General features: G+C 43.6%; 1 protein-coding gene across 1 annotated transcript in view; it reads right to left on the bottom strand.

Moving 5' to 3' along the window:
- The window catches only part of CFAP251 (cilia and flagella associated protein 251), a 1,318,836-nt gene that overhangs the window by 617,679 nt on the left and 675,193 nt on the right, over positions 1 to 25,964 (bottom strand). Inside the window, exon 11 of the mRNA XM_069619593.1 lies at positions 10,870 to 11,064. Coding sequence (XP_069475694.1) covers positions 10,870 to 11,064 — 195 coding nt within the window. The remainder of the gene's footprint in view (positions 1 to 10,869; positions 11,065 to 25,964) is intronic.

Raw genomic sequence — 25,964 nt, 5'->3', positions numbered from 1 at the left:
CCCTGGGGCACCGGAGTAGTGACACAATGACAAGTCATCCTTCCCCCTCTCCCTCAGATCCGTAATTTCCCCGAGTCAGCAGTACATTGCATTTAAAACAAATAAAATCATTGCGTGTTCTTTTATCCAGAAGTATGGTCAAGTACGACTCCATACTACCTCCTCTTTTGTAGCCAGATACCAAATGTTTTTATAATTTTGTTTCAAGAACTTTAAACACAGGTGTTTTTCCAATCCAGTTGTTCCCAGTATTTGTTTACCTTATTGGGCTTAAAAATCAATATCTCACATGTTGGATACCGTGATGAATATTAAACATTCCTTTCTCAGCTCCCTTAAGTATTCAGAATCACAATTTCCACTACGTACCCCATTACCCAACAAATCATACAAAGTTTCCTTAGAGCTAATAATCAGTTTTCTAAAGAGACATAACCTGTGCCACTTGTCCATACTTCTAATGGAGCACAATCCCAACTCATAATGCAGCGCTTCTACTGGCACACACTTGGGCAGACACTTAAAAACAGATCTTAATAGCCTGGCCTCGTGCTTATTTAATTCCTCAATCGCCCACCTTGGGAAGAGCTCCAACCCATAGCATATCTGCGGTATGAACTTACATTTATAGTAGCGCAATGTTGATGCAAAAGAAAATGTTCCATATTTAGAATACATTTTTTTGAGATGGACAATTTGTGTATTCACCTTCCCCTCGATATATTCCCTATAATGCATTTTCCTTTTATTTTCAAATACGGGGTAACCTAGATACCGCAAATAAAATGTTCCCTATTTACTTTGTGGTGCAGGCGTAAGACTACCATTTTCTTTGCATTGATTAATAGTGAGTTAGCAAGTGTGTAGTCTCTAAATACAGTCAGTAGGCGTTGCAGACCTCATGGTGTATGGTCAAACAACATAAAATCATCCAGCAGATCTTATATCCCTCGACTGTCGGTGGTACAAAAGCAACCGCCTCTAACACATCATCTGCATCCGAGATATATAAATTAAAGATTGTGGGTGCAAAGACACAGCCCTGCTGCAACCCATTAAAAGCATTTATTGTTTGCGTCAATAGTCCAGAATTGCTTAATCGCACCTGCAACTTAGAGCCTTCATGAAGATGGTACAGAATTGACAGAAGGGCAGATGGTAGTCCCAACTTGTATAGTTTCCCCCATAGAGTATTCCTGTCGACCATATCAAAAGCCATTGTCAGGTCAATTGACGCTATATAGACTGGGGCACTTTCTTGCTTCCATGCTTTATTTTGAAGGATATACATTCGAAGTCCCCCTGCATCTGTGCCTACATTTTTGCGAAAACCAAATTGCAGTCTGGATAGAATTTTGTTTTCCTCGGCCCACTCTTGGATGTGTTTCAGAACCAAGCCTGAAAATATTTTAGAATCCGCATCCAAGAGTGCTTTAGGTCTAAAGTTGGCTGGTGACAGCCTATCTCCCTTTTCATATACTGGCACTATAGGATTTCGGGATTGCACGTAGCTTAACCATATCAGCAAATAGCATAAATAGCATTTTGTCACAAATGTTTATGTTACCCTTAAAGATGACGTTCGCCAACCCATTTGGCCCAGCTGCCCTAGAGGATGATGCCTTACATATTATTGTTTCAATATCCTCATGTGCAACAGAAAAGTCCCATGGATGATTTATTACTATATCAGGCAAAGGGTTATCAATCTTAGAGGGCGCATATACAACACCAAAATGGCCCCTCCACTGCATTTCCGAGATTGCAAATGTTTGTACTTGAACCTCAGTCGTATTTCTATAACTAATCAGGGCCCAAAATGTTCGAGCGGTGGGATCCCTTAGAGCAGCTAACATTGTCTCCCCATCCACTTGATACATTTTCGCTCTATGTTCCTTGATTTTGTTCTTCCATTTGTTTTTAATCTTTTTTCCTAGTACCTCTTTTTCAAGTATGGATAGAGGTTGTTTGTATACATATCTGAACTCTCTGCACCTATTATTCTTAATTATTCTAACAACTTCATCATAGGTATGTAAATGTTTTACCTTCCTTTGTTTGGTACTAGGCACAGACGCAGTGTTCTTGATGATACTTTGCACATAATTATCAAATGTATCTCTGGTATATAGCGTTAACTTTTTTTCTAGATTTGAATTCAGAAAATCAGATTGACAAATGGCATTGGTTCTTACCACATTACTGTCATGCCATATAATGCGAGTCTTAGATGAATTGACCAAGTAGGCGGATTCACATTTCTCAAATGTTACCCTTTCCCACCCTTCCTACAAATTCAACCTCCAAAGTCTTATGGTCACTACAAGTAGTTTTCCTCAGATATAACGTGCGAGCCAGGGCGAAAAGAGGAACAGACAGATAGATGTAGTCAATTTTCATAGCGGTCCTACCATTAAACCATGTAGTAGTATCTATCGACTCACCCAATAAGTCTGCTGTGTTGATTAGGCCCCACAGGTCAAGAAAGTTACATCACAGTTGCCCTTGTGTGATTTTATTAATACGATTACCTCTTACCAAACAATTTTCCGGACCCCGTGGGCACCCCCCCTCCATGTCACTAGGGATTCCAGCATTAAAGTCACCGGCCACAACTATCATTAATTCTGGATAGGCGTCCATTGCTTCTTCTATAATTTCCCAAAGTGTTTCAAGAGAGTCCGATAGATTGTATTGGGCATTTCAGTATATATTTACAACCAAATAATGCGTGGTACCCAGAAAATGAGTTAAATGCAACAGTACAGCCAAGCACCAAGAGGGGACTCGTTAAACTTTTATGATTATGGGGCCCCCATCAATGCGAAAAGCAGTCATCAGGCCCCCCGAAGGCCTGCCCACTTTCCCTTTGGTGGGCAATTCGGAATACACTACAAAACCATCCAGAGTATAGGAAGATGTAAACCAGGTGTCCTGCAGACAGAATATACTACATTTTGACAAATAAAGACAGATTTCCTGTGAGTTTTCCAAGAACCAGTGGCCCCTGGTATTCCAAGATACCAGGGCATAGTTGCCATCGACATTAACTATTTGGTTTTAGACCCTGTAACTGCATTATAGATTCACGCAGTGTCATTGCGAGCCACCTTAGGCTTGAGTCATTTGACACATCCTCTCTCTGTGTCCTGCTATTTATCCTCTCAATCTGATCCACCCCTACATCCTTACCCTTAGATATAGGCTGCTTATTTCCTTCATTAGTGCTTAGAAGTCCTCTACTAAAACTACACGTCATAACCATACTTGTAGAAAAATTCAGCCTCCAAGAGAACTGCTTCATAAATTGGATGTGAATAAAAGACTATTCTTACATAGTCATATCTTTCTGGATGCACATAATCTACGAGTTTGATATCTCCTGATGATATGAGATTCAGACTAGGGATCTCATCAAAACGTGCCAAAATTCTCCTTCTATTCAGAGAGGGAGGCCCCCCTGCGGGAACAGATAGTACATCAAAATGCTAGGATATTCCGTATGATGGGGCTGCCTCAGCAGCGATTCATCGGATACTTGTATTCTGTTATTACCTCCATTCCCATTTAACGTATCCTTTTCAGTAGAGACCATTCTTTCCATTTGTGATTTAAAATTTGCCAATTCTCCACCCCTCTTCTCAATATTACATTCACCTGCAACTACACTGGGCATCATTCCTGGTGTCTCAGTGGCTATAGCTGCCTTGGGATGTTCCTCAATTATTAACTTCATCACTTTCCGCACAATTCTTTCAGTCATAGATAGTTCACCCTCTTCATCCTTTGATAACAACCCCTTATCGGTGTTGTCATCTGTATTCCCCAACGCCTCTATTACCGGACTATCCCGTAACACCTGTGGGGGCATTTTGATGTGTTTAGCCGCACCCAAACCATTAGAGTGAAAGCTTGGTTTATCTCCAAAGATCCTAGAATACAAAGCAGGTGACAGCTTTCCATAATCAGTAGACACAGCTACAGTCTTAAACATGGGTATAATCAGGTTAGTTCTCACTTCGGCAGCTACTGGCTCTCCCGGCTGACTAATTGCCTCATCTTCGCCATCAACAATGGCTGAGGCGGCAACTATTTCTCAATCATTTCCACAAGAATCAAGAATGGTAATAACTTCTTTCCGTGACATTGGTTCCGTCTCGTTCCCTATTATTTCTTTTACGGAAGAAATTAAAGAGACTGGCCTTGCTCGCAATATCTTTTTGTGGTGCACCATCAGTATTAATTGTCCCCCCCTTGTTTTTATTTTTTTCCTTTCTTTTTCATCGTATCAATCAGTGAGTTTGCTGCCAAGATACCTCCCTCACTACTAGATATCGTATCATCATCCCCTAATAGATCCAAATTGTTCTCGATATAGGTGGCCATAGCATCTTTCCTAATCAAATTTTGCCCATTTTTCTTGGACACCCTGTTCTGGCCTTTCCACGTCTTCTGATTAGCTGGAGCATAGCTTGCTTGGTCTCCACTGCCCCCCCCCCACCCCTTTGGGCTCCCCTTTGGAATGCCATCACCATCTCTAGGGACAGTCCCGGGGTTTGATTCCGGAATGAGTCCCCCAGTACTTCTCTCCCTAGTAGTTCTGTCACCCCATTGTCCTGTATTCGTTCTGTGTTAGTTCCTATAGTAGCAACAGCTTTTGTCTCAGTCATCACATGATGACATTTCTGCAGTTCAACAGCCTTAATTAGATTTCCATTTAAGAGAGAATGATGTTGTAATTCCGCTAAAATTTGCAAGTTATACTGGCTCTCATTCGTCCCACCCAAATCGCCCTCCTGAGGTCTATTTTCCCTTTGTGCCAATGACATCTCTCAATCCGCTTCATGGCTTAATGGATATTGTGATAAGGCCGAGTAGCGAGCTATCAATAGGTGATTTATTGGTTTCGCCCCCTTTGATCTCACCCGAATCCATCAAGAGGGGAGAAGCGTCTCCCGTACTCATGCTTTGAGGCTCAGGCATGTTCTCATTGTTTATTTCATCACCTTTACTCTGTCCAGTTTCAATCAGGAGTATGGATACATCGTCTATATTCATTTCCAGATGTTCTAGCCCATTATCATTGGGAGGTGATGGAGGCAGAGGCATTTCCATTTTCATGGTACCCTTTACAGGGGTGAATACTAATGGTGCAGGCAAAATATCATCAAAGGCTCGCACCTCTGACATCGTTTCCCTTCTGGTTAATGGCACAGTCCTTTTATATGTATATTTGGTGTATTTCATAGCAGCCACATGCAGCCTCATACCAGGCGTAGATATAGATCACTCGCCACAGCTTATTTCTACAAATATCCACAAAGCAGCGCACGCAAGCAGAAAAGACAGAGGAGATTAGTGGGCACGCAGTATTCAACCTCACACCTGGTGTATAGCCGCAGTAAATAGACAGCGTAGTACTGCAGTTCCTAATTAGGTATGAAGTTGCACTACCACATTCCTGTTTTGATGTGAATAACAGTACCCACACAACTACGATCGTAAGCAGTAAAGTCGGAAAGGATAATGAACACAAGCAGTATTAGAGACAAAGTTTCACACCGCTCGCTATAGACATATGGCGTGTTCCAACACCTGTATTCCTTGTGTCCAAATAGGAATTCACGGACTGAACCAATAACTTGATGTAAGCCCCGTCATGCGTCCGCCTCACCGCCCCGCCACCAGCCCAACAGCCCAACAGCCTTACTTAGGCTTACTTGGGTGCGTGCACGGGTGCACTATTACCACAGTAAAAAAAGGATTTCCGGCGCTGGGGTGGGCGGAGCAGAAGGCTGTCCACAACAATGCTAGAGTCGAAATAGAGAAGGGAAAGGGCTAGTGAGACACACAGTAGTACTCACACAGAGTCCTTTACACAGAGTCCCATACTTGAGACAAAGCACCAAAATTTCTATTTCCAGAGTCCACAAGGAGGTATGTGATAATTACTTGATAGAGTCCAAAAGTAAGGCGTTTCAACACATGACCAGCTTCCTCACACCGACGGCGTCCAGAGAGCGTCCTGCAGCATGTCAGCCCAACAGCCTTACTTAGGCTTACCGCTTACTTAGACTTAGAGGTACCGCTATCCTCCCATTTCCGTGGGTATAGTAGTTGTATCTCCTCCTCTAGCTTTTCTCTGTCAGCCACTGCTTTCACCTCCTATCTCCTCCTGGCCTTTTGATTTTCTGATGGTTCTCCTCCAAAATGCAGCACCTTCTGCTCAATTTACTATGCATTTAATCATTGCTCTGCCTGAACTGCTCACCTGCTCTTTCACTGTATACCTGATCTAGCCCCTGCACCTTGCGTCATGGTTTGACTAGTTATGCTACTATGATCTAACTGTTAGCTGCTTATGTAATCTTGCAGTTTTAAGTACTGATGCTGCATTCACTTATTTAAATGTTTACTCATTCCAGCCTGCGCTGTGTTGAACCTGTCCACCTGCACTTATTGTACCCTCACCTCCCTCTCCCCCTTACCCCTTACCCCTTTCTCCCTGACCTGCACTCCCTACCCTCCCCCTCTCCCACTCACTTAATGTTATAGCACTTGCACGATCCGAAGCGCCTCATGGACTAGTAGGGTCACCCTTTTTGTCCGTCATCCCTTTTTCCTCCCTGCCCTGAACTCCCCCCCGAACTCTCTGAACCCCTCTGACTTCATGTTATACAACTTGCACAATCCAAATGTCTCAAGCATAGTAGGAAGGTTTTTGTTCGTTTCTTCTCTTCATCCCTGTTCCCCCCCTTCCTTTCCTTGATGTGCTTTGAAACACTTTTGTTGTATAAGCGCATTACAAATAATAAATAAATAAATAATAAAAACCTGCTTGATTTATCTCCTCCAGTCCTCTCTCTCTCTCTCTCCCTCTCTCTCTCTCCCTCTCTCTCTCCCTCTCTCCCTACCTCTCTCCCTACCTCTCTCCCTACCTCTCTCCCTACCTCTCTCCCTACCTCCCTCCCTCTCCAAAAACTCTTCTCCCCGGATGACAAATTGCCTCTTTTTCCAACCTCCTTCCAACTCTCTCACCCTCTCATATGGTCCACCTCCTCCAGTCCCCAATAACATTTCTCCCCCTCATGACAACTCTCTTCTTCAAACCTCCTCCAAGCTCTCTTCGTCCTACAACTCTCTCCTCCTTCTCTCCTCTCAGCACTTCTAAATCAAAGCTCCTTCCTTCAAAGAGCATTGTTCCTTCCTGTATATGTAATTAGAAATCTCGTAAGGGGTTGTTGTCCAATCAGGATGCTCGGAACGTAGGCTGGATTCTCCGGTATAAACTGCGTTCCAAGCACCCCGAGTGCTGCTGGACAGGCATATTGTTTTGGTAGTTTTCCCAGAGAGGCTAAAGATGTAAAGAGCACAACAACTGATTTATCCAGAATCAACTTTGGTTGTGCAAATCAGGAAAAGCAGATATGTTATGAAAACATGTTGGGCAGATGCCGCTGGAATTATGTTATGATAGGTTATTTATAACACGCTTAATACCCAGAGGTTTCTAAGCGTGGACCCGGGGATCGAACCTGTGTTGCTCAGTGTTGTCTTGCTTCCAAGGCGAGTATGTTGCCCCTGAGCTATCCTCCCGAGAATCTGTGGATTTGCACATGCATGATGTGACGAATCCCGAGATGTTGTCACTACTCCTGAGGGGGAGCCCCTTCCCATGAGAGCAGGGAGGAGTGGCTCAGGGACGTCTTTTAGGGGTCGCCAGAGGTCGCAACTGTGGTCTCCCTTGTGACTTTTTTTCTTTTTTTTTTTTTTGTAATGCAGCCTCCTGGGCTCTGGCCAGCACCATGTGGCTCTTTACTTCTGGAGTGGCTGGCTTTCTTTTTCAGGCCCCTTAAAAAAAAAGAAGAAAAATAAGAGCAGGAGTGCCACAAGTCTAACACTTTCAGCACTGACCCTAAATAAGAAAGAATAGGAATACCAAAATGTGTCTTTCTGGAATTCTATACAATAATTGCTAGACTCATTAAAGGTTTATTTCAGGCACACTTCAGGGGTGAGTCACTGATTTGGCCTGTTCTTAAATGCCTCAACTCAGCTTTTCATCCTTCTGAGGTTGATAAATGAGTACCAACACAGGTTGGGTGAAATTGGGTGTATTTTTTTTTATATAAAGCGCTTAAGCGGAAGTGCTATATAATAACGCATCATTATCATTTGGTCATGGAAGTATGCTTGCATTCACAGTCATTTGGTAATATGTGCCTATACACACCTGATCTTAACGATACATATGGCGATCCATTCTTGTATGAAATGTACATCACATTATAGTGATATCGTAACCATATTTTTCTTAGTGTACAATGCTATGTGATGCCACTCCCTGTTTTGTCAACGGGTGAAAGGTCGTGTTCCATAGCTTCCCGCGATATCACTTCGGGGTGGGTCAAATGACATCACTTCCTGTGATGTCATCAGGGGTCAAGGGCCATGTGATGTCACTTCTGCTACCCCTGGCATTTTGGTGAAATGACGTCCCTGGGCTGCTGCTTCCCAATAGTCCCCCTGGGTGTGTTACTCAATGGGAGGTTCTTTGGGGAGAAATTCCCCTTCTGAAGAAAGAGAGAACATCATGGGAGAATGCGGTATGCCACCCTCCACCCACACCTTACACAGCTTCCTATGCCATAAAACCCAACTCCATATCCCATACTTCCATGTATGTCTGCAAGTCTGAAAATGTAATAACTACCTTGTGGAGACCTACTTAACTACTGGGACAAGGAGAAGGTGCAAAACAAGGAAGAGTAATGGTGAGAGCTTGTGTGAACAGTCTAGCCTTCCATGCCCGCTTGCGATAAAAACGAAAGAAGGTCTTACCATTTTGCCAAGTCGGCTGTCAAGCCCTCGCTGGAGGAACCGCAAGTGTAGGAGTCGCCCGGTGCAGCACAACGAAGAACGGGAGAAGCCACAAGAAACTGGAAGCAGAAGAGCCCGAGACCGACCTGAGCACACCGGCAATGACCCTAAAAGCACAGGGGTTACTGGGATGGTTGATGGGAACACAGCAGAGTCGTGGGAGACCCTTAACCCACAGAGCAGGGCAAAGGAGGAAGCTCCTGGAGGAGAAGAAAACTTTGAGTGGCAAAAATAGAAGGTTGGGTCTGGGACCCGGACCCACAAATGAAGATCCCTAGAAGCCATCTTCTTTGAGCCAGTACCTGGCAGGGAAGTGAACCAGGTCTGCCAAATCAAAGCAGTAGAGAAACTCGAGTCTGAGACCTACATGCACAAGAGAAGAGAAACACAAGCCATCTTCCTTGTGGCAATACTTGGCAGGAGAGTGAACCAAGTCTGCCCAAGTCTGGAGATGGGGAAGCCTGGGTCTGGGACTCTCAAACTGAAAGACTGAAAGTGCTGAACTGTGAAACCAAAGTAAAAGAGAGGCCAGGAAAAGGGAGCCATTCCCACTGGAGATGTTGAACTGTGCAACCAAGTGAAAAGATACCAGGGGAAAGGAGTCATTCTCCCTGGTTGTATCAAACTCTGAAGCCATGATGCGAGGAGAAGCGAGTCATTCTTCTGGTAACCTAGGCCAGGGGAAGGGAGTCATTCCCCTTGGTTGTGTTGAACTGTAAAATCAAGATACCAGAAGAATGGAGTTGCTCTACTGGTGGCCAGGGCATCATTATTATTATTATTATTATTATTATTATTATTATTATTATTATTATTATAATAATTATTATTATTATTAGGATTGCTTATATAGCACAACTAGCCCATAGGCTCAGTGCGCAACCCCCCAGGGTTGTGTTAAACTGTAAAATCAAGATACCAGGAGATGTGAGTCATTCTCCTGGTAACCAAAGCTGAAAAGGGTTTATAGTGAATATTTCGAATTACATTTTTTCAAATGCAGAAATGTCGAAAAAATTAAGTCGAAATTTTCTTTCAAAAGTTTCTTTTTTTTATGGGGGGGTTCCCCCCCAACCCATGTTTTTTTTCTTTAACACTTTATTTTTCTTACAAAACCCCCAAAAAACGTATTAAATAAAAAAAGAATACATTCGAAGAAAAAAAGTGCGACTTTATTTTTGACATTTTTGCATTTTGAAAAAATGCATTCGACATATTGACTCAGCAAACACCGGGAAATTAACTTTTATCCCTAGTCCAGAAGAAGGCAGTAATTCTTCTGGACCAAGCAGGTCTACTTCATCTCTTGTTTAGTTTTAAGTGTAAGGGACAGAAGTAGGGTTTTTGACACAGGACGGTGGACTATTGATTTATACAGACATTCTGACAGAACCGTTAGTGTTTTAGTTGAGGCAGGGGAACTCCTCCTTCTGCACCCTTACAATGAGTATGGACAGAATGAAAAAGAATACAGGATCTCAAATTCCACTGTTCTCATCCCAAACCTCAGAGAAATAAAAACTTTGGTTTAACGTACACCAACCAAGACATCGGGCCTCATGCCAAGTATGCCATTACGGAAACAACGTTGCCGGTAAGCTTACCGGACCCATTGCTTCCGGACTGGTATACTACAGATCTGCCTGCAGAAGCTGCCACGCCCGACATGTCTGACCCTGCCGGGCACAGCAGCCACGGTAGGCAGACCATCACGGAAACACTGGCACCATTGTTAACGGTGCCGTTGCTTCTGTGGTCCCCACTCGGGAATGGGGAACAACATTTTACCGGCGCCTGACTTTCCGGGCTGCCAGGGTTGTAATCCCCTGGTGTCACCAGGAAGTCAGGCACTGGTAAATATTTACAGGTCTGATGGCAACCCGCCAGTATCACCGGCACGGTAACCACCGGAGCAGTAATGAGGTCCATCATGTACAATGACACATGCTGATAATGACTGCTGATGGCAATGCTGAATTCAAAACGTACCTGATAGCAAATTGCTCGCCTTTCAGAGTGCTATCCTGGGGATACTTTGTCTGCCGAGTAGCAGGAGCAGGAGGTGTTTTGGAGAAAGAAATGGAACTGATCGGTCCCATTTTTAAGTTCCCATACCAGTGAGTAAGCTGAAGTTGTTGATCAAAGAATTTGATTTGACCTTTATCATCACCAGTGACAAAATACCTGAAACAAAAAAAGCAAACAAATGTCAAATCAAACCTCAACCCACATAAGTCTAGTGCTTGAAGCACATTTTTCTTTTTAATGCATCTGGCTCTTACACTCTGCAAATCTCAATTGATTACAGATTTTGGCATCAAATATGCTCCTCTAGCAAACTGCAAATCGTTCACAATTTACCCAGAACATTTTAACCAGATAAACAGGCTAAAACAAAATGATTTGATGCAACAAAAACATTGTTTCATTAAGGTAAGAAGTAATTCCTCACAAGGCGAACTTGTGTTTAGCGCTTTGAACTAGAAAGGCTGCAAATAAGTAAGCAGAACACTCCCAGTAGTGGGTGCTTTACAAAAGTGATGCAAATTTGGTTGAGAACCCTAAGGCAGTGTAGAAACAGATGGCGACATAGAACATGGAACAATACTACAGGAAGCATGGTCAACATCAACTTTAAACAGTATTTACAGGAAGACGGGTGTAACACTGTATATATGCAGTGAGTGAGAAGAGATCCAAGAGGGGTGATATATTGAATGATTACTTGAGGAGGGGCGACTAGGGAGAGAAGGTAGTGCTTGAAGACAGATTTGAATGCAGAAACAGTGGTCGTTTTTTGGATAGCAAAGCAGATTGCCAAGTAATTCATACATATAGGCAGCCGGGCAAACACTAGAGGACCTAAAGATTAGCTGCCTTAAATCCACGGATGACAGGTTTTTTGCCACTAACAGAACACGAGCTAAAGAAAAGCATGGCCATGCTAAAAACATACCATAAAATATGGCGCCTGAACATAAACAAAGACAAGACCAAAGTGATGATGTTCCAGATAAATTTCAGAACAAGAACAAACCAATACCAGTTCAAGTGAGATGGAGAAATCAGCAAATGCCAGTCCAAATTCATCTATCTAGTTATAACACTCAAGGCCTCTGGAAAGTATAACAAAGCCATCAAACGCCTGCAAGAAAAGGCCATGCAAGCATTCCATGTCATAAAATACAAACTCCAGGGTTCTATGTTGAATTAAGTTATTTGATTGTGTAATCAAGTGTATAATCCTACATGGCAGTGAGGCTTGAATGTGACAGCAGTCCAAAGGTATGCACCTGCTGTTCTGAAAACAAGTACTGAGGCCCATATGAATAGTCCAAACAATGTTTTCCAAGCAGAACGAGGGTGCACCCATTACTGACAACGATCGATACACGAACCGCAAAGTTTCAGATCCTTCTAAAAGAAAGCAGTAACAGAATCTTCCAGGCCAAAGATTTCAAAAGCCAACTGAAGAAAGTAATAAACCCGTCAAAGACAGAAGAAGTTGCATTCATTCAAGAACCAGAGGCTTGGTGCCCTCACAGCAATGGAAGGAACATAAACTCACTGAAACTAAACCCACTCATAGAAGAAGCAAAACAGAGATACATCAATTACTGGTAAGCCCAGTCTCGGGCATAACTAAAATGAAGTGCTACAAGCAGCTAAACAGGAAATACACCCAAGCAGACTATCTTAGAAGAGTAAAAAACCATAAGCACAGTCGGGTAATGACCAAATACAGGGCCAGCGACCACAGACTTGCAATTGAGAGATAAGGGAATTGCAAGTCTTAGAAAGCACAGCAGGTTCTTTTAGCCAACAATGGGCCTCGTTACGAGTTTGGCGGTAGCTGTGCCCTTATTAAGGGCACGGCTACTGCCAAACTCGCTACCGGCATCGGCTCCCGCGAATGGGCCATTACCGGCCCATTACGAGATGAATGGGCTGGTAATTGCCCATTCCCGGGTGCCGGTGTGGGCGGGCTCCCGATCCCCATTCTGCCCCATAGGGCAGAATGGGTGTGGGGAGCATCGTTGCACCGGTGCCGTTGTTGCCTTACCGCCACATTCATAATGAGGCCCAATGTGTAATAAGGCCAGTGGAAAAAGAGGCCTACTTCCTCTTGCACTCACCAAAATATAACAAGAAAAATATACTATGAAGGAATTCTCCAGAAAAATCTATGCTTCCCAAAACTCCTAAAAAAGAACATAAATACAGATCCTGCAAGGAGAAAACCCAGAGCTGGCAGAAAAGATAGCAGGATATATGGAAGCCTGCAAAACCATCAGAGACCAAAGATCCCACATACAGAGCTAATCTGCAAGCTTTGGCAATACTTGTATCACCATGAGGCATGCAAATAAAGCATTATTGAATTGGAGTTACACTGACAGGGGAGCTGAAGTAGGAGGCAGCATATGGAGGAGCAGGGAACGGATAAACTGCACAGGTTGGTGGAGTGAAAGATACGAGATGGGGATTAGCAGGTGACGCAGTTGGACAAGTGGGGTGGAGCACACCTAGGATGGTTTTAAAAACAAGTAGTCAGAACTTGGAGAGATCAGTGCTGTATCTAGCACCAGCCAGCATGGATACCGTAGACGGGACAGGATCATGGGAGTTTCTTGAGAGGGCGAGTTGCGAAGTTCAGGTTTTTGCTGAGAGGGTGAAGGAGTAAAGGGTGAGACCCAGGAGTAGGTTGGAACAGTTGTCATGGGTATTGAATGCTGCAGTAGAAATAAAGAGTTTTTCTGGAGTGATAGGTGTCAAATGTACCTGATGTTCATACAGATGGTTGAGCCTAGCAGGAGAGGCAATGAGGATGACAAACATTTGAACCTTTAGATCGCTGAAAAAAGTACCTACGATTTCAAGCTTTGTAGGGGCGAGTGAGATAGTGGGTGGGGTAAAGGAAATGGGAGCAGTAAGGAGAGGAGGGGCAAGCATGGAAGGGAGATTAGCAGCTTTGGTCTTTAACGAAAACAGCATAAAACAGCAACGTGCTATTCATGGCGGATAGCTGAGAGGCAGTTAGATCTGCAAAGAGAGTGATCAATGGTAAAGGTAGGAACGTAGAAAGGGATTTGGGTATTATCAGCAAAGAGGTTGTATGAGAAGCTAAATATAATGGGGCAAGCTTACGCAGTGACGAAGTATAGAAGGCAGTGGCGTACACAAGCTGTGGCCTGAGGGGTAAGATCCATCCTCTTTTCCCCAGGGCACTGTGGCAAGATGGAGTAATGAGGCTGACAAAGTGGTATCATTTTGGCTATAGGCTTTTGTTCTAAATAAAGAAAAGAACCTGCCTCTCCCTATTTCTAGAGGGGCCTTCCCTACCTAAACACAGAGTAACTTGGCTGCTTGTCAGGATGTAAGTCAAAAAGCAATATACCATCCTCTGTCCAAACCAACTACTCTATGCCTACCACTAAGGAATAAACCAAGGAGGATTCATTGAAATTCTTATCAAAGCCACCAGCAGAATGGCTCCCTTCTCCTGGTGAAACAATCTAGACTTAGGCTGACTTAACAGCAGTCTCCTGCAATACGGTCTGATTTACCAAATATGCTTGGACTAGGAGAATGACTCCCTTCTCCTGATTTATCTGGAAGAGTTTTGAAGACTGTTCCAGGATAGTCCTTTGTACAATTCTTTAGAAGTCGGTTTAATTTCCTCCCAAGGATTTACAAACAGCAGGGTTAAGGTTTTATCAACTCTTCTTCTTAGTGCTGGCACTTAGTCAGGACTTTTTATATCTTGACTGTTGGGGAGATTGCTCCCTGACAGTTCTGGGTCCTTTTGGTATCTTTCACATGTGTTGGGTTTCCCACTGTGACAAGGGAGTTCAATCCGGAGGCACTCTTGAGAATTATGGACTTTCATGTCACGATCGTAATGAGGTAGATCACCCCAGAGGAATAGTTGGATCTTGGTTCTCTGGGCATCACTACTGTGACAAGGGAGATCACTCCTGAGGAATACTTGACTATTTGGTATCTTCACTGGGAAGCGCTACCAGTTCTTCCCAGGATCTCAGGTCGCTGTTGGTTCTGCACACGTTCAGCTTATATTCCTGTTTACCTCCCCTTTGGTCTGTGTGGATCCACAGAGTTGCTGCTGTGGTGGTCTTGGCATGTTTTAGGTACCACACAGTCCACCTCGGAGAGGCCACGCCACTGCTGGATTCTTCCTGCTTCTACAACGAGTCAGGTTTACTCCAGCTCACGTGAGTCCTTTCGACGTCTTCTTCCAAGACTGACTGTCTCTCGACGCTTTGGGCAGCACAGGTTTGAATTTCCCAGGCTCTGCAGGATGGACGCCAGCTTCCCTCACTGCTCTTCCTGCTCAGAGTTTAGGAAGGTCTTTCACGGGACGAGAGTCCTTAAGTCCATGAGGGGAGTTTCTCCCTATGAGATCCACATGCTTTTTACAACCGCTACGGGGACTATTGGGTAGCAACCTCACCTCACTAGCCTCATACGGAGTACTCATCCTGGGGAGAAGTGACGAGATCCTGTGAATTGTCACAGCAGACATTGTTACTTTATATGAAGAGAAGGTGATGAGAGCAGAATGGGAAGATGATGCTGTTAATAAATTATAAGAATACCCCTACAGTGCTGGTAACAATATACTTAAAACGGTCAGACACAATTTCACAAGGAACAGAAGACAGAACAAAAGGGAAGTAACCACCAAAACCACATCAGCACCAGAAACAAGTGTTTTATTTAAGCTCCACATGTTTGACTGCATACGGCTGGTGTTTGTGTGCTCTAGATTCTGCTGGTGCTGCCTGGGAGCTTGGAGCTGTGGTAGCAAAGTGTTTGTGTTTGTTGATTGTCGGGCGGAGGAGGGGTACGAGGAGCACGCCACAAGCTGGTCAAATTCTTTTTCATGGCTGAATATTTGGTGAGTGCTGCCGTTATGCTCATTTGGAAAAGCCTGGGAAATTGAGCTTGAAAATCTTTCTTTAAAAGCGAGCCTGAATACTCCGGATTTAAATTCGCTACTGTAGCAGCACCGTATTGCAATCTAAACTGAAAAGGATTGAAAAACGTGTTGAGGTGGCACTGGCAGCTAATCTGTTTCACAGTAACTCGGGGAACTGTATCAGTAACCGAACAAATGCAGTGCTCGCAGATCCAAAAGACTCTATCACGTGGCTGCCTGTGCCTTTCATCAAGTACAGTCTGCAGTTTCCCCGTGAATAGCTAGAACAGCTAATAACTAATAGCTGCTGAAATATCTGCAATCACAGCTCCGATCCGACCTGGTGGCTCTCGTTAATTCGGTTCGAACGAGAAAACACACGTTGGCGATGGTTGTGTGGGAGCAGCGACAGCTAGCTTCATTGAGGGATCGGATTTCAGAGTCCTGAGCCCGGGTTTTGAAATGTAATGTCAAAGTGATCGCGTTTGCTGCCCGTGTGAGCACATATTAAGAAAGTTTCAAAAGACTGGCAGCCCTTAATCATCGTTACCTGCCTTTGTTTGTTTGTCTGCTTAATTGGCTCCAAGGGCAGAGATCAATGACTGCGGGCAGGTTGCCTTTCAGCCGATTCAATTCAGCCATATCGTAGCAGCCTGTTTTTTTTCCTGGCTTCTTGCTTTTTTGCCTTTTTCTTTTGTTTTGGGCAGAGTGCAGCATCGTCAAATTTTAATGGAACAAAACGAATTGACATGGTTGAGCCCTGGAAATCTAAAAAAAAACTGTGGGTCTCGCTCAGTGGGGGTGTCAATTAATCACAACTTTAATCGTATATGTACAACCTGCAAAGCACCAACAAAAGGAACTACATTACAAACAAAATTAAATAAAGTTATATAAAATATGGACATAACGAAACGCACTAATCCGACCTTAGTGGTTGAGGGCCCAAATGGGGGCTCTGTACCAGCGGAGACAATGCCTGCACCTAAAGATAGAAATCCACCCGCCCCTGATGGCATTGACATTATTCAACTAAGGGCAACGTAAAGGTTAATATATTGGCAAATACTCTTAAACCAAATGAGATATAAATTGCGCTGTTTATGCTAAAAGGAGAATTGGAAATAAAGGATAATGAGACAAATATCACTAGAGGTGCACCTGTAAATCAGGTAAAGGGACATTTTACGGATTGTGAGAGATGGCCGAACTGATACAATCGAGTTCTCAAAAACTAAGAGGCGAGACTGAGTATTCTGTTCAACATCCCCTGATTATAATTAACAAAGGAATTCCAGATCCTGAAAACATGTTCCAGACTTCGAGATCTCTCACTGCCGCTCCTGATTAGGTCCAGGGGGAGATTTTGAGCGCAGATCAATGCAGTGCAGGGCACTGCCGGAGGTGGCGATCCCGAATGTACGATCCATTGATAGAAGGGATCGGAGAGACTTACCAAAGACTCAAAGCTCACAGATCCACTCACTTAGTAATCGAACTCGGAAAACAAAAAATGGGAGAAAGAAAACAAAGAAAAACTCGAAAGTGTCTGAGAAATCTATCCCTCAATGACGATCTCTCAGTCAGAAGCCAACATGGACCGAACTAAAGTCGGCAAACGCTGACAGTGAAATCATTGTCACCCGGCATGCTAAACAAGATGGCAGCACACAAACGAGGAGAGCTGCGACCAATGAAAAAGATAAGGCAACCTGTATAAATGGCCGAGACAATCTGTCTGCAACAATTCAGCATTGTGATACCTCCGGGTCCTGGGCGCCATCAATACATTTTATAAATAAAATAAATACATTCTCCGAAACTCTAATAAGCAAATAACGAATAATCTAAGATAGAAAGATTTTGCTGAACAAATGGACACCGCAATGAGGCGGCTATTACACACTCAAATGCTTGAACTACCAGAATCGTGGACCCAATGCAACAAGGTCTGTTTATCCCCCAACCGGTCAGGATGGATTCTCAAAGAAGATGGGAACCCATCTTCTACTGTGGGAAAAAAAGCTAAAAAAACATCTACAGGGCAAAAAGTAATGAACACTATGGACCTAATTACAAGTATGGCAGTAAGGCAACAACGGCGCCAGTATCACTACCGGCACCGTTGTTACCGTACCACGATACTAGGAGTTCTGCTTGCGGGTGCACTTGCAGCCACCAGGTTTTACCTGGGGGCCGTACGGGCACCTGCGAGCAGAACTTGATGGTAGCAACGGTATGGGGTTCAAATGGGAATGGGGAATCATTTTTACCAGCGCCCAGAAAAGGGCAATTACCAGGTCTGGCAAGGTCGTAATGACTCAGTAATTGCCCTTTTCTGGGTGCCGGATAAAAATCAATACCGGCGGCAGCCGTGCCTGCAGTACAGGCACAGCTACCGCCAGCCTCATAATAATCTGTAACCACCTTGCAAAATAAAATTAACTCCCAAAAAGAATTACTAGCCACCACTTTAAAGTCATCTACCCTGCCCACAACAGACACCAAGTCGGACACACCCGAATTCCACTACACTTCGGTCACTACAGAGTAAGTACTAAAAACTATAGCCTCATTAAAACCTTCTAACTGTAAGGGAGACTCATTCTCTGCCAAACTAGTCAAGGAGTGCGCCCCCACCCTAGCAGCTACCATTACCAATGTTGTTAATGCTTCCTTTAACTCCAACACCATGCCTCCCAATATCAAAGAAGTGGGGGTCACCCCTCTCCTTAGAAAACCTACCCTAGACCCCACCATCCCCACCAATTACAGACCCATCACAACTGTCCCCTTCCTACTCAAAATCATAGACAAAATTGCATATACTCAAATACAATCCCGCCTAGAAAATAACCACTTGCTAGGGGAAAGACAGTCAGGCTTCCTTGCAGGCCACAGCACTGCGACAGCATTCCTAGATCTTAAAAACCCAATGGATGCGGTCAGGGAATCAGGTCAACTATGCATACTGCTACTACTTGACCTGTCTGCAGCATTTGACCTAGTAGATCACCAAAAACTTTGTCAAACACTTGCAAGTAACTTCCGTTTCTCGAAGGATGCCACTACCTGGATTAAATCGTTCCTCTCGGACCGTACCTCCAGAGTAGCCATAGGTGATGTATCAGCAGACCCTATCTCAGTCCCGCTTGGAGTCCCTAAAGGCTCCTGCCTCTCTCAAACCCTATATAACGCATACACTAAACTACTCTTTGCAGCATTAGATGCAATGGGACTAATTCGATACACAAATACTTATTCCCATATCAGGAAACCTTGAACACGACACCATAGAGGCAAATAAATGTACTCCATCATCCAGAACTGGATGGCAGCAAATAGTCTATGCCTAAATGGAGAAAAAACTGATATCCTCATTGTAGGCTCCCCAACCCAATTAGCTAAGCTTCCCCCACAATACACTGAAATAAAGATTGACGGCACCCCCATCACTATCTCTAAACAAGTAAAAACCCTAGGAGTCTATCTGGATTCCAGCCTCACCATGAGTAAAAACATAAATGCCCTCGCCTCTCCCACAGCTAAACTTATCACTCTAAGCAGACCATTCCTCACACAACAAAACTGCATCACTCTCGCCAGAGCCCTTATCCTATCTAAGGTGGATTACTGTAACATACGGTTACTAGGCACCTCAAAACACAACTTAAACAAAATGCAACTAATCCAAAATAAAGCTCTGAGAGCAGCACTAGGCATAAAGAAAAGGGATCATACATCACAACATAGAAGAGAAGCCCATTGGCTCCCCATTGAAGCAAGGATATTTACCAAAACTCTCACCCTAACAGATAAATGTGTCTCAGTTACTGCACCTAGCTACCTCAACCAAAGCCTTAGCCAGAAAAACACCACCAGAATACTCGGATCTAACACCCACCTACACCTATTCAACCCACAATTCAAGAACACGAGAACAGGCAGATCCAGTTTCCCGATAGCGGCTCCTAGAATCTGGAACATACTCCCACTCAACATCACTAACGAACCCACACTAAACAAATTCAAAAACTTCTTAAAACCTGGCTTTTCGACAAATACTAACCTCATGCTTGACCTGTCGGCCAGAAATCCAACATCTTCAACTTCTAACAGACTCCCTTATTACCACCCTTTCTCCTGCCTTTTGCAGCGTCCAAGATTCTATGCCTGTTTTGTAAGCCCTCTATGTACATTTCTGTTGATTCCTATAAGTGTAACATAGCATGCAACTGTAAACTTTACTGCGTATTGACATACATGTAACCACCAAGACTAAGAATTATGTAATCTACGCTGTGGTACCTCTGGGTTTGGGCGTAATACAAATGCAATAAATACAAATAAATAAATGAGTCCCTCTTTCTCCTCACACCCCTAACGCAGTTGGAACTGTGAATTTCGAGCTGGAGAATGGGGTAAAACAAAATCCGACATCTTTGGCACCCACACTTGATGAAATTACAGGTCCGGCTCCTTTAACCTCAGTAATCAAATCCTCCAAAAGAGGTACATTTGGGAAAAGACTAGAGAAAAATGTAAAGCTATTTGCGGCCCTAGGAGTGTGCATTGAACAATTAACAACAGAATGTCGTAGCACATTAAACAGAAATACAATTCTCCAAATCACCAAAGAAAGTTTGGATTTGTTCTTACTTTCAACATATGATATAGACTATATTCACTTTCCTTATGAAGAATCTACCAACATCGTAGAATAGGGCCTAAAGTCCAGAATGGGAGTCAATGCATTCTTAGACGCCAGCAATCAATTTCTGATCTTGGGCTATGTAATTCTGACTAGCAAGCCTAATTTCAAAACAATGGTCAGAATGGAAAGAAAAAATGCAGTGTGGAAGACCAATGCTAATTCTAACCAGAATCATTTAAGTTAAAAGATTGTCATGGAAAGTAAAAAAGTGGGGGTGGGCCACACAAACCTGAACTCTACCACGCAGGATCCAAAGACTAAATTGTTGACTCTGCTGCCGGGGATTCTCTCCCAGGTCTTCCAGAAATTGGGGGACAGTAATATCTCCCTCTAGCCGAACAGGACATTAGTGTACTAAGCTGGAACACAAGGAGTTACAGGAGTTTTACAAACAACACCACGAAAGTAGATCTGGTTGAAAATTATGACTTCATTTTACAGCAGGAGACATGGCTAACGTCAAGCCTTAAAATAGATGGATTTTCCATATTAGAACTGGATGCAACACATAACGTGGGTCCAGTGAGATGTTTAATAATGGCCTCCATGAAATCAATAAAAAAAGAATTAGAATTAATTTTGAAAAACTATCAAGGCATCCTAGCCGCTAAACTTCAGTATGAAGTCTGTGGGGGTAGGAGGAGGAGTTTGACAACATAAAACCTGTATTGGAATCCCTCGTGTTCTAATTTGGAATCTTTCTTGGGGTGTTCATCAGATGTCCTGTTGCAGATATCTCTGGGGGGTGGCTTTCAAAGACTGATGATAGCGAATTATCTAAATTCATATTGCCTCTCATCTAATACAGTGTTGTCTAATAGTTCAAAGCCCCGGGAGCACGGGAAAAAGTGGGAGGCATACATGCAGGAGTGAGATCTTCTCATGGCAAATGGATGCATAGATGGTGACATTCCCCCAGTGTCAACGTGGAAAATAAAAGACCATCTTACTCGACCATAGATTACGTGTTTTTCTCTAAGGGGATCTTTGACTGTTGTAAAACTATAGTAATAAGGAGTAATAGCAACAGCGACCATTGCATGGTAACCGCAAATCTTTTTATATCAGCATCAAGGGCCAGCATTGGCCAAACTCAAAGGCTGTTAATCAATCACAGACTGTCTAGGTTTAGAGCGGGGGAACAAAAGTTGAATAGGAAATTGGGTGATTGAGTGAATGCTGGGTCAGGAGATCATCTTGAACAGGCTTGTGCCCCTTCAAATTTACAGGACTTTATATGGAATTTGGAAAGACCTATACATAGGGGGAACAAAATAATAAGGTTCACAAACATGTTTTTGATCAGGAAACATGGGTGTACATAGACTGGACCTATGCACAATTGAAATTTCAACAGGGGGAGAAAAGGAGGCTCACCTCAAATTATAAAAATTGGGCAAGGGTGGATCGCTTTAAAAAAAACAATGACAGGGCGAATGAATGCTCGGCAAGCTAATATCAAAAAACGCCTGCAATTTATGGGCCCTGGTAAATCAAGATGAAGGTGCACAAGCTCAGTCACAAAGTAATTCAGTGTCTGAAACCGTCTGGACCACCCATTTCAAGGAGCTTTATAGGACTCAGGCAGGGGAGGAAGGGTCATTGAATGATCATACTCCTTGGTAGTTAGAACGATGGAGGGATGATGTAATCATTTTAATAAAGAACTCATCCACACTGAGAGCAGCAGGACCTAACGGCCTAATTAATCTAATTTTTAAATCTAACATGAACCTATGGGCTACGGTTCGCTTGGCCTTGTTTAATGCAATGGTGCACTCCCATTGCTGTGCACCAAGCTGGAGTATAGCCATAATAATTCCTATCTCCAAGAAGGGCGATCGGGTAGATCCTACTAACTATCAGACCATCGCCCTTCTTGATGCTGACAAAAAGTTGTTTGCAGGAGCGGTCTTGAAAGAATTGTAAAACTGGGCTGTGGACAATGCCATTTTGGACAAAGCCCAAATTGGATTTCGGAATGGGATGTCTACCTCGTTGAATGGCCTGGTTATTAATATTTTGCGAGGAAAGGCATGGACAAAGGACATTCCCCCCCTATATGGGGCTTTAATAGAGATATTGAAAGCATCCGAAACTGTTAATAGAGGGTGCTTATAGAATAATCTTAGGAAATGGGGGCTGCCCTCACATTTGCTGTCTATAATAGTCCACCTCCACAATTACTCAAAAATTCAAGTTAGGTTAGACGGGCAGGGACATTTGACTACTCCTATAAGTACCAGTAGAGGTGTGAGGCAGGGGTGCATTTTAGCCCCCTGCCTCTTTAACCTATATTTGGTAGATCTAAACAAGGCACTGAATGAGTAGGCTCTTGCAAGCCCTAAGCCGGCAAGTCAAAAGTAAGCTGGATTGCCTACGCGAATGACATCATGCTTTTGGACTATACTCCGTGGAGCATCCAACGCTTGCTTACAGCATTGGGGCATATGCTGAAACAAATAATCTCATAAACCCGTCAAAGTCAAAGATCATTCGATTCATTAACCCCGCAAAAAAAGCTACTCATTACAACTTGATTCTGCTTGGCAAGGACATCATACAGTGCAAAGAGATAATTTACTTGGGGTTCAAGATTACGTCTCATCTCAGTGCTCTATTTGTTGAGAGGTCGGGACTGGAGGGAAAAGTGAATCAAGTGAGTTGTCAGATGAAGAAACCTCTGAACAACTATTGTGGATTCACTATTCTCCCTCTAGTCAACTTCTATAAAGGCAAAGTGATCCCGACATTACTCTATGAAATGGATGTGGAGTCTCAATCCTGGAACCTTAATTGGGCAAAGATAGAAAGCAGACTGTGCAAGAAAGTACTGCATCTTCCACAGTCCCTCCCGATATCCAGCCTGCGTTACAAACTGGGGTTGAGCTCCCTCAATTCCAGCCTGGATTGGAAGTTGGTCTCATTGTTTATGGCTATCAGGGTGCCTGAACAACCATCTTTGTATGAGGATGCAGAATGAACACTCTGGGAAGGCAACAGTTCATTCCTATGTAAGTTAGAAGGAAGGGTGATGGAAATTCTAGATAACTGTACAAGAACAGTATTTGGCTTGGTGACCAACCCAGGTGGTGTTAAAAGGGCTATAATTTGCACTGATTCGATAACAACAATAGATAGAATGCGCTGTTATAAGCTACATAATAGTTTTATCACCTTGGACAAATCAAAAGGTGTCTTGCCTAAGTACTTCCCCAATTATAAATGGAAACGTGAATTCTTGCGCTTCCAATTCAATCTAACACCCATGGGGGAAATAATGGCAGCACAGAGATAAGGGGTCCAGTGTGAATGGTGATTGCCTCCTAAGTGATGGAAATGTAAGGCAGACTCTGCAACATGTTTTCATTTCCTAATAAATGGCAGGTGGGTTCTGGTTGTTCGCGCTAGCCTTATTAGAAATTATGAATACATTGATCATATGTTTAGTCAACACAAAGAAAGGTTTAATGTTGCACGCTTGATAAAACACTTCAGTCAACACGTGTTTCGACACTGGGTCTTTGTCAAGGCTGATGATTAAACAGTAATCAGGTGAAATCAATCATGCCATGGTATGAAACAATAACATTAAGTATATATAAATAATCAAAACATACCATGGTTAGGGTTAAGGAGTGTGAGGAGAGGAAAAGCAAAAAAAAGAGGGACACAGGGGGTGAAAATAGTTCATAACTTAATGATTCAACATACAATACATTGCACATGTTTGAAAATTGCTTAGATTCTCGAATATACATACGTTCCTGTGGTCTGGTGCCATAAGCAATCAGCTGTATTCTTATTGCGGAGAAGGGTGGAGTGGAAGAAGCACCCAAAAGTTCCAAAACTAATAGTGCCATTATTTGGTAATGAGAAGCACTGGTGTTGTAAGTGAACATTACCTTTAACATAATGGTGGGAAAAGATGAGAACTGTCATAATGACGAGAGTAGGGTTACTATAATGTGAGAAGGATGGGGTTAGGTATGTGCAGAAACAGTAGGATTGACTGGGACTCACCACCTCCAAGGTCAGGATCAGAAAGCGCTTGCTTTTCCCTGCCCACCTGGGAGGAGACTTTTGGGCAAGGAATTAGTGCGGAGTCCGTAGGATTCATCACACAGGCTTGAAGAAATGCACCAGCACTTGCTCATTCCTGATTCTCAGGTACACATTATATTGTCTCGGGAGGATAGCTCAGGGGCAACATGCTCGCCTTGGAAGCAAGACGACACAGAGCACCACACGTTGATCCCCGGGTCTGTGCTTAGAAACCTCTGGGTATTACCTGCGTTATAAATAACCTATCATATCATATCATTGTCTACTGGTACAAGTAGTCCTATATTTAGAATAGGTACAGGAATACAAAATGGGACATGATACAGACACCCGGGGCCTCATTATGACCCTGCAGGTAACCATGGCGCTATTAGCGCCTTGGTTGCCTCCAAAACCTTACCGATTGCGCCATGGTGAATGGAGCCATTACCGCCCCATTCCAAGGGGGGCGGTAATTCCCCATTCACCATGGCCCTTCCCCATTCCCATTTTAGCCCCCATAGGGCTCAATGGGAATGGGGAAGGCAGTAATAACGGTACCGCAAATTGCAGTACTGTTATTACCTCTAAAGTCCCTTTGCGAGTCCCATCCTTAACGGCTGGAGGACCCGCAAAGGGAACTCGTAATAGGGCGGTAAGGGATTACCGGTCCTGGTAATCCCTTACAGTCCGGGTCGTAATGAGGCCCCAGGGCTTCTAAAACATGATATGAGAGCACTGCTTTGGTGTCGTTTTAAGAAACAGGAGTGTAAATTAAGTAATGATGTTAGGAAAGAAAAGTGGATCTTGTTTTTCTGCATTACTGCTTTTAGCAGGTTTTACAATTTTCATGTTCAGCAGTTACTTTGCATGCATTTTAATGCTGTGCACTAGCAGAGAAAGTATGCATCTGTTTGAATTCTGGCTGGGCTGTGTGAGAAACCTGAGGGTGCTCTCACTGGTAGACCCCAGGGATCCTTTATTCAGGTGACCAGGGGAGGGCCATCGCGCTTGGATCCCAACCCTGGGGGCGGACAAGCGAGGCAGGATCACCTGGGCAAGGGGCCCTTGGGTACCGCGGAAGGAACGCCCTCGGGGGAGACGCGGTATCCCCTTCTTTTCGATGCCCGCCTACCCGACAACCGCTCAGTCTTTATGGGATATTGCCACCACTGTTTCATCCTACCCCAGTACTTTCCTTTAAGAAAAGGCAGGAGAAAACATTCATCCAACACGATACACCTGTTCTCCCCTTTCTGACAATAACCTGACCTCCTCTTCAATGAAACACTACAAGCACCATAATCCCTGTTTTTTTGTTGACAAACCTTTTTTTAAATATTAGCTGATTTTCTTCCAAAATCTGCAATGCACTACATTTCCCAG

This window comes from Ambystoma mexicanum, chromosome 10, assembly GCF_040938575.1.
Source record: "Ambystoma mexicanum isolate Mex_15411 chromosome 10, UKY_AmexF1_1, whole genome shotgun sequence".
Taxonomy (NCBI): Eukaryota; Metazoa; Chordata; class Amphibia; order Caudata; family Ambystomatidae; genus Ambystoma; species Ambystoma mexicanum.
The sequence above is the reverse complement of the archived record's forward strand: the minus strand, read 5'-3'. Positions and strand labels throughout refer to the sequence as shown.